General features: G+C 43.2%; 1 protein-coding gene across 1 annotated transcript in view; it reads right to left on the minus strand.

Annotated features, from left to right (window-relative positions):
- WDR4 (WD repeat domain 4) overlaps positions 1 to 9,206 on the minus strand; it is a gene marked incomplete at its 5' end in the record, with an annotated part of 42,390 nt that extends 33,184 nt beyond the window's left edge. The window contains 3 exons of the mRNA XM_015413182.1: positions 2,298 to 2,410; positions 7,566 to 7,722; positions 9,060 to 9,206. Of these exons, the coding sequence (XP_015268668.1) occupies positions 2,298 to 2,410; positions 7,566 to 7,722; positions 9,060 to 9,206 (417 nt within the window). The remainder of the gene's footprint in view (positions 1 to 2,297; positions 2,411 to 7,565; positions 7,723 to 9,059) is intronic.
- Between the last annotated feature and the right edge of the window lie 81 nt (positions 9,207 to 9,287).

Raw genomic sequence — 9,287 nt, forward strand, 5'->3', positions numbered from 1 at the left:
TGGTAGACCTGCCCTCTGGAGAACAGGTCTACCCACCCCATTCCACTATCTTGGTAGACCTGCCCTCTGGAGAACAGGTCTACCCATCCCATAGGAATCAGGACGGTTGTTGCGCTGAAGACAATGGACGCTAGCTTGGCTGCCCAGCCACAGGGCCCCTCCCCCTTTCAGGCACCCCTTGGCCGCCTGAGTCCCTGGCGGATGAAGGCCGCTAGAGGTGCTCCCCCCCGCCCAAAGGGCCTGCCGGGCCCAGGGGGGTGGCATTGCTCCTCCCCCCTGCCAGACGGCACGTCTACCAAGATGGTGGAAGGGGGCGGTTAGACCTGCTCTCCAGAGCCCAGGCCTACCAATACAGTGGAATGGGGTGGGTAGACCTGTTCTCCAGAGGGCAGGTCTACCAGTACAGTGGAATATGCCACTATATTGGTAGATCTGCCCTCTGGCAGGGGCGAGGAACAACGCCACCCACCTGGGCCCACCAGCCCTTCGGACGGACCGGGGGGAGGGGGAACACTTCCGCCGGCTGAGGGGTGCCAGGAAGAGGGCTGGGCCCTGAGGCCGGTCAGCCAAGCTAGCGTCCATTGTCTTCACTGCTACAACGAGCCTGATTCCTAGTAATTAAATAAATCAGAATTATTTTTTTTAAGTTTTGCTGTGTAATTTAGCATTCACCTGGACCTTGCAGTTGGGGTTAAAACTGCCCCCTCCAACAGTTGTCATCATTGCCACCATAAGGTCATCAAAAGACAACAGAATTACATGTATGCTCTCCATAGTTCTGCCTGGGCTTACACAGAGCAGTGTTATGAAAAGCAGACATGACCCATTCTCCCTCCTAGCCTAGGATGCCAGCTGAGGGGGAACAAAGCTAAAGGGGGGGAATCCTGAATCTAGGCTATAGAGAGACTATGGAGAAGCACTCAGGCTTGAGCTGCAACATGAAGCAGCTGCAAACAAATACAGTGAAGGACTACTTCCTCCCACATTGTCCAACTTGCCAGTTAAGATCCACCTCACAAGCCCTCTTCTCCTTTCCCCCACCTTTAGTGGTCAGGCAGATGGTAACCAGCGACAGAGATTTTTCAGTAGGAGCACCTTGCTTATGGATTACCCTTCCCCTTGAGGCTCGCTACTCTCTGTTAGGCACCAAATAAAAACCTTTCCCCCAGGCTGATGCAGGTACATAAAGAGAGGTGCTACCCTATTTAAAACATCAGTGCAAATGTTGTGCAATTTTATATACACCCTGCAAGTAAGCAACAAACATGAGAAAGATGGAGGCAATAGCAACAATAAATTATTTGGGAAGATTTCCATTTGACTTCATTATCAGATCTAAACAATGAACCAAATAAGACTAAGGATCGCTTCAGTGTGGATCTGTGAGTGAAACAAATGTCTGGGCACAAGAGCGAGCATGCATAAAGCATTTCTTTGGAACATCAAAACTGCTTATTAACTATTAATAATCCCATTTACAAACCAGATAAGCAAGATCAAAACCTCACTCACAAAGAAGCGCCAGCAGGCTCGAATTTAAAGACTCTCTGATGGAAAACAAATATAATTATCAAGCTGCAAATCAGTCAATAAATCAAAGTTGAGAAGGGCACCACCAATAAGGATTTTGATCAGCAGAGAAGTAAGGAAAAACCCAACTGCTTTGGGAAAAGTGCTCGGCTTAGCCCTGCTCTGAAGGTGGGGAACATTTACCTACAAAGCAGGGGCTTTTGGCTGTTTGAATTACTGTGTGGCATAGTAGTTAAGGCTTGGGTTTTCCCTCTGATATGAAAGTCACAGGGCAATCTTGGGCAGTGTTCCCTCTAAGCTGAGTTAGTGTGAGCTAGCTCACAGTTGTTTGGCCTCCGGCTCACACATTTTTGTCTTGGCTCAGGGAGGATGGCTCCAGAGCAAAGTAGTTTATGCTGTAGCCAAATTGCTCACCCACAACTTTAATGCTGGTAGCTCACAAAGTAGAATTTTTGCTCACAAGACTCCACAGCTTAGAGGGAACATTGATCTTGGGTCAGCTAATTTCTATCAGCCTAATCAATTGCTTGAGCAGAGAACTGAACCTGGATGCCAAGCAAAATTATCTGGTGTGCTGCTTTCAACATCCATGCTAGGAGTTACCTTCCCCTGCTCTATAACCTCAAGACAGCCTGTTACACAGCTAAATGCTGTTATGGCTGCAAAACTTTAGGGAGCATTTAACATAAATATGATTTCCTACCTCTCCTCCAAAACAGGACCCTCCCTTTTTGACAATGTTGGAGGCTTTCTATAATGACACTTACTCTCTGTGTCCCAGGCAGAAGGATACAATGTTATGTGGCGCTCTTGTCAAGCTAACTCGTATCTTCTCATCTCGGTCAGCTGTTAGGATATACTGGTCATCAGGGCTCAAAGCCTAGAGATTCAAAACAGGTCATCGTGGAAACAGTCCAGAAGACTTTTGGACACATATACAGACATCCATAGCGATCACACATATTCCACTTAGAGGATTTTTCTCAACTTCCAAATGAGGGAGTCTTGAAAGTAAGGCCACAAAAGTTAAAAGCCTGTGTACGTGTCCCCCAAACACCTATGTTACCAATGCATATTACACTGATGGCAAGAAAAGAAACTACTTCTTCCAATTTACAAATGCTTATTAATAGCTATTTGTCCACCTCAAGACAAACATTAAAATTTTGTTTGTATTTATAATAGTACAACAAGAAATTTAGACAAGTAGCCAAGCCTAAAAACTTTGATAAATTAACTGTCAAAGGAACCAGCTGAAACCTCATACACAGAATTATAGTCACGGCCAGTTTATTACCTAAATTGTAGAAGAAGATTTTATTGTATTTAGCCATGGGCCATTACAAACCACAGACAAAGAAGAACACACTAAAACTTTAAAATTGTATAAAATAAGATACAGTCCAACATTATAAATCCATAAAATCGAGGTTATGAACAGTTAATTAATTCACAACATACCCACTAAAATCAGTATTGGCTAGAAGCAGCGTTGGCCCGTATTTTCCTTGCAGCCAAGGCAAATAAAGCCATTCTATTGGATACATCGGCATTGGCATCGGCTAGCAAAAATATAATCTTCTCTGGGACTGAATAAAAGCTTAAAACTGATAAAATACCAGATAAAAATTTTGACCTAGGCTGGGAGTACAATGAGCAATTAAAAATGTAATGGGAGAGATCCTCAACAGCAGAAGAGCCACAAATACATAAACGCTGTGCCTTGGGTGTTCTGTTGTAACGGCCGACCAACACGGCCGTAGGCATTGATTCAAAGCGCAAAGATGTAAAAGCTGCTCTAAGGTTATGATTATCTATATTAACCAGATAAGGTGATCTAAAATGATCATTCTTAAATGATTTAAACCAGGTAGCAGACTGTGTTTTTAAAATGAAGTGTCTATCTAGCAGAGCATCATGCTTAAATACCCATTCTCTGAGATCTAAGTTATTTGTTGAGGAGCTAAGGAGGTCGTCAGGAATGGAATATCTTAGTAGTAGGTTATTGAGGAAGCAAGAACGATCTAAGTCTTTAGATAGCATTGAATTAAAGGCCAGTTGGCTGAACGAATCAGTGCTAGCAGCTCTGATTTTCTTCCAAGATTTTAGAATCGCAAGATACACCCTCGCCCTTAGAGAAGGCAGACCAGTTTCTGCTCTCATCAGGGCAACTGGTGTTCCCTTAGGAAGAGCCAGGATGCGCCTTAAAAACTGATTTTGGATTGTTTCAATACTAGTGAGTATATCCTCTTTCCAACCCCAAACCTCGGCCCCATACAAGAGGTGGGGAATGACCTTACTTTTAAATAATTTTATAACAGGATCAATAAGAAAACCTCCCTTGGTATAATAGAACTTCAAAATGGATCCCACAATCCTCGTCGCAGATGCTTTTACTATGGCTATATGAGCGTTCCAGTTCAGATTCTCTCTAAATGTAATCCCTAAATACTTAAAGGTACTACTCTGATTTATTGAATTGCCAAGAATGCTCCAGGAGGAAATTTGAGCTCTTTTTCTAAAGACCATCACTTTGGTTTTATCAAAGTTAATGTTAAGGGTCTCTTCCTTACAGTACATTCCCAATTGCTGCAATAATCTTCTCATCCCGATTTTTGTAAGTGATATTAGGGCCATATCATCCGCATAAAGTAAAATTGAAATTTTATGCTTCCCAAGGGTAGGTGGGAAGAATTGCGGACCTGATAGCCTGTCAACAATTTTGTTTATATACAAGTTAAACAATAAAGGGGCCAGCACACACCCCTGTTTCACTCCTTTATGGATTGGAATTTTGTTGGTTAGAGACCCCAACGTTCCCACTCTAATCTGGGCACTAATATCCCACTCTAATCTGGGCACTAATACTACCTAAGCAGACACTTGGGATGCTTAATCACTGAAGCGCGCAGACGGAGCTTGGGCTATACCTGTTGCTTCCTCCCAGACCCAAGTCACCATCTCCTGAATCAAGGGGGTGGGCTGCCTGGGAGACACAGGAGGAAGAGGTACCTCTCTCCACCAATGTTGTTTACAGTCAGATACAGGGTAGACTGCAGAGGTGTTGCCTCTGGAGATAGTCACAGACTGTCCAAGAGAGACATGGGAAGATGTATCCATACACCAGTCGCACCAAAGCTTCACCAGAGAGGCAAAGAAGCATGATTCAGTCCTTGTTACAGCCAAATTTAAAGCTTGCTTATTTTGTAGTTCATCCCACCAATGAACCTTGCTCTAACATAAATGGGCACTGTACTTTGGATTGCGCTACAAGTTAGTTCTTAACAGAGAGACATTAAGTGTCACAGTAAGCTTATCACAGCTTGTATGGATAACTAGGTGTACTTTCAAATGAGATACCTCCAAAAGCATCACAGATAAGACTAGTTTATTAGGATAGCTGATTACTACCACGTTAAAGGCTGGCAAGAGGTTGCAAGTACTCAGTTCCATGTGAAAAGAAGAGCATCAAATGCTCTTAATCACTGAGTCATCTGACTTCCAAAAAAGGCCTTGAGTAGATGCGTCTTTGGGGATACTATCCATGTCCAAGTTGGACAGGACTCTTTCCTTGCAATCCCTCTCCATTACTGCAGAAAATGGGAATCAACAGCAGATGGCAGCAAACTCCAGAATCAGAGCTGTGCTATTTCTGCCTACCACAACCATCCTAATGTAACTATATTAATGACAGGTCATTTCACACGGCTACTGCCCCATAAGATTTCATGCCTGAGGATTACCAGGAGCAGTTAAGTGAGGGAAAAGGGTGCAACCCAACCCTTGGAGGCTAAGGTGCTTGAAGGAAGAAGTATCAGGGGATGTGTGCTAAAGTGCTTCAAATCATTCCTCATGGATTGGACTCAAAGGGTTACCACTGGAAACTAGCTATCATCATTGTGGGATCTAACCTGTGGAATTCTACAAGGCTCAGTTGTATTCCCCTGTGCTTTTCAGTCTCTATGTCCCTTAGGACAAATCCTTTATAGCTTTGGGGTTGGCTGTCATCAATATGCAGATGATATCCAGTTCTATATACCCTTATCCAAGTCTCCTGGTGATGCAGGAGAGGTCATGATGAACAACAGCCTAGCTATTGTGGTAAATTGGCAAAACGTGAACAAACTGAAACTAAACCCTAAAAAGACAGGGGTAATGCCGGTTGGGAAGGCAGAGATCTTGAAGGATACTGTGCTCCTCACATATGATGGAGTTCAGGCAACCCCTGTTGATTCGGTAAAGAGCCCTGGAGTTATAGTGGACCCAACGTTATTGCTGGAGAAGCAAATTAATGCAGCTACAAAAAAGGTTCTCTCCCAACTCAGCCTAGCCCATCATTGTGGGATCTAACCTGTGGAATTCTACAAGGCTCAGTTGTATTCCCCTGTGCTTTTCAGTCTCTATGTCCCTTAGGACAAATCATTCATAGCTTTGGGGTTGGCTGTCATCAATATGCAGATGATATCCAGTTCTATATACCCTTATCCAAGTCTCCTGGTGATGCAGGAGAGGTCATGAACAGCAGCCTGGCTATTGTGGTAAATTGGCAAAACATGAACAAACTGAAACTAAACCCTAAAAAGACAAGGGTAATGCCGGTTGGGAAGGCAGAGATCTTGAAGGACACTGTGCTCCACACATTTGATGGAGTTCAGGCAACCCCTGTTGATTCGGTAAAGAGCCCTGGAGTTATAGTGGACCCAACGTTATTGCTGGAGAAGCAAATTAAAGCAGCTACAAAAAAGGTTCTCTCCCAACTCAGCCTAGCCAGAAAGGTGGCCCCTTACCGATCTGGCCACCTGCATCCTTGTCATGGTGATATCAAGACTAGACTGCTGTAATGCACTGTACATTGGTCTCCCCTTAAATCAATTTGGAAACTCCAATTGGTGCAGAATGCCATGGCTCGGCTATTATCAGGAACTAGATGGAGTACACATATTACTCCCATTTTACAGTCACTCCACTGGCTGCCCATCAGTTACCAGGCTCAATTGAAGGTACTGTCCATCACATACAAAGCTCTTCATGGCCTTGGACCCCCAAATCTGCAAGCCTGCCTCTCTCCCTATGCATCACAGCAACTTCACTCATCTGAGCAAAGTCTTCTGCAGGTTTTAGCCTACAAATGGGCAAAATCAAGCACTGCCCAAACACGTGCCTTCTCCATTGAGCCCCCCACCTTGTGGAATGGCCTGCCTGAGGAGGTCAGGAAGGCTCCCACTCTCCTGGGTTTCCTCACATTATGCAAAACTGGATTAGTCAAGAGGGCTTTTCTTACAAAAAAATTTTTTTTTAATTTCCTAAAAACTATAAGAAAATAGGGAAGGGGAAACTATAAACGACAGGAGAAAGTAAAGATAAACCACTAAAAACCCAAGAGGTGGTGGTCATATAATGATTACAATAATGTAGCTTAAAGTAAAAAAGAGTGATTTGTTACATTGAAGGTGATTGCTAAAATCGCTTAGATAATTCAAGTCCAGGTATTCTGACTTAGTAAAGGACCATACAGAAGTACAATTAAAGAATCAAAAGTCAAACTTCAGAGAAAATTAGCATCTCATTTGCCTCTTCTTTCCCTCAGTTGATATCCTTGCTTGGGGGGAGCCGGCCCACGTTCCGAATCCAGGGTGTCCGTTGTGGGGAGGGGAGGGAAAGGAGTTTATAAGCCGCTCTGAGACTCTGAGTGAAAGGCGGGGTATAAATCCAATCTCCTCCTCCTCAATTATACTCACTCCGTGTAATCCGCATTGAGTCCAAATGAGAAAGGTGGACTATAAATAATATAAACAAATAGACTCTTGGAAGTGGTTCAGATCTTACAGATATGGACACCAGGGGAGAAGTACTGTGACTTGGTAGGGAGGGCATCTAAAGCTCAGATTATCTAGTACCAAAAGACAAGAGTACATGGTCAGCAGAAGATTCTATGTTCTCTTCAGTGTAATATTTCTAGTCAGAGGCCATGATAAAAAGACTGAACATTTCCTTTAAATGAAGATGGTATTGAAACAGAAGCTGTGTACACATACCACATCCAGTAGAAGAGACAGGTGGCCAAGTTCAATTGTTCCTGTCTTTTCCGGTTCTGCTATTGAATAAGAATAGACATCTCCAGATTTGTCAGCAAGCAGAATCTTATCTTCCATGGTTGTTATGATCAGGGAGGTGCATCTTCTAGCGACAAGCCTGAGCAGAAGAACTGACTCAATTAGGTTTCAAAAATTCCTCTTTGAAAAGGCGAACTTTCTAGTTTGGTTACTTTTACACTTCAGAATCTAATGGACCACTAAATTTGTGGCTGGAAAGTATTCCCCCCCCAAAATGCATTAGCTGTGAAAGTAAAGAGTGACTGGAGCAAAGAAAAGAGACATCCGCACTGAAGCGGTTCCGTCACAAATATGAAAACAGAATAAATCACCGTGACCAAAATAAATTTTTCTTTACTGTGGGGATAGGAAAATCTCTGCTGGGAACAGGAAAATCTCAGCGAGGCACACCCGGAGAAGCTCCTGTCCTTACAGGGAGAGGCTCCTGTCCTTACAGGGAGAAATTGGCAACGGGAGATTCTTTGCTGAGTCTGCATAAGTGTTGTTTTACTGAAGAGTACAATGAATTGCTGAGAAGCTTTGCAACATTCAAGGATAACTTGAGCTATGAGAAAGGAACATTCTGTGAAATACACTGTGCTGTTTAGCTTACAAAGTCTTTTGCTCTGTTGTAACGAATTTCACTGTGCCTTGTGAGAGCTGCTTGATTCTAATAAAAACGCTGCTGTGACACAGCCTGTCAGATGAACAGGGAGCTTGGTACAGAGAGACAGACAGAGCTGATGAGCAGCTTCAAGAAATTTCTTGTGTGGTGTTGTGATTTGAACCCCAGCAAAAGTCAACACTTTACACTAAAGAGAGACAAATCCCTTGAATCTGAATTATACAATGAATATTTACTACTAAGAGACCAGAGAGCTTTTCCAGTTTTCCACAGTATATATCAAACCAAAATTTCAAAAGCATGGATCAAGGAACTGGGATTTCTTTGGGGGGCTGTTTTTGCTTTCTAAACTTAAAAAAACCCACGTTTAATCCTTTTACAAACTGAGAAGAGAACTATGAACCTGGGAAAACATGGCCCATATGGTATAGTCTGCCAGATTTGAATCTAGGAGAATTGAGTTCAGAGATCTCTCCCAAGCCATTCAAACTGTGACCATTCACTTCCCCCCAGCCTAACCTACTGGGATGTTTTGGTAAAAACTGACAAAACTCCATGTACAGCATTTCCTTGGAGGAGAGTAAGGACTCATATTTAAGATTCCAGTTTCCAAGCCCCAAAGTTTTACCACCAATTCAAGGGAGGAATAAAAGGGAATGGGGAAAAATACTTCATTTTGCCTTCACACTTTCACTCTACCACTGCATAATCAAAATCATTAACAGGAAAACAAGGCTCTTGAGAACTCAAGATATATTGAGGAGATGCGGAAAGGTACAATATTTCTTCCAGGCTGCCTTCCTCTCCATTACCTTACACTCAGGCACTCCCAGGAAGGTTTAGTACGAAAAAGAATCAGACGTTTACTGTCATCAGTGAGAGCAACGTAGGTTCCAGATGAAGAAAATGCACAGGCAAGGATAGTATCACTTGATTTACCTGCTGACTTTCCATCCTCTCTAAAAATAAGCAGAGAAAGATGGGGATGGGTGGAGATTTTAAAGCACAATTACTTTGAGGTGTCAAACAATTAAAGGGGG

Source organism: Gekko japonicus, unplaced genomic scaffold (assembly GCF_001447785.1).
Source record: "Gekko japonicus isolate JY-2015 unplaced genomic scaffold, Gekko_japonicus_V1.1 scaffold5693, whole genome shotgun sequence".
In the NCBI taxonomy this organism is placed as follows: domain Eukaryota; kingdom Metazoa; phylum Chordata; class Lepidosauria; order Squamata; family Gekkonidae; genus Gekko; species Gekko japonicus.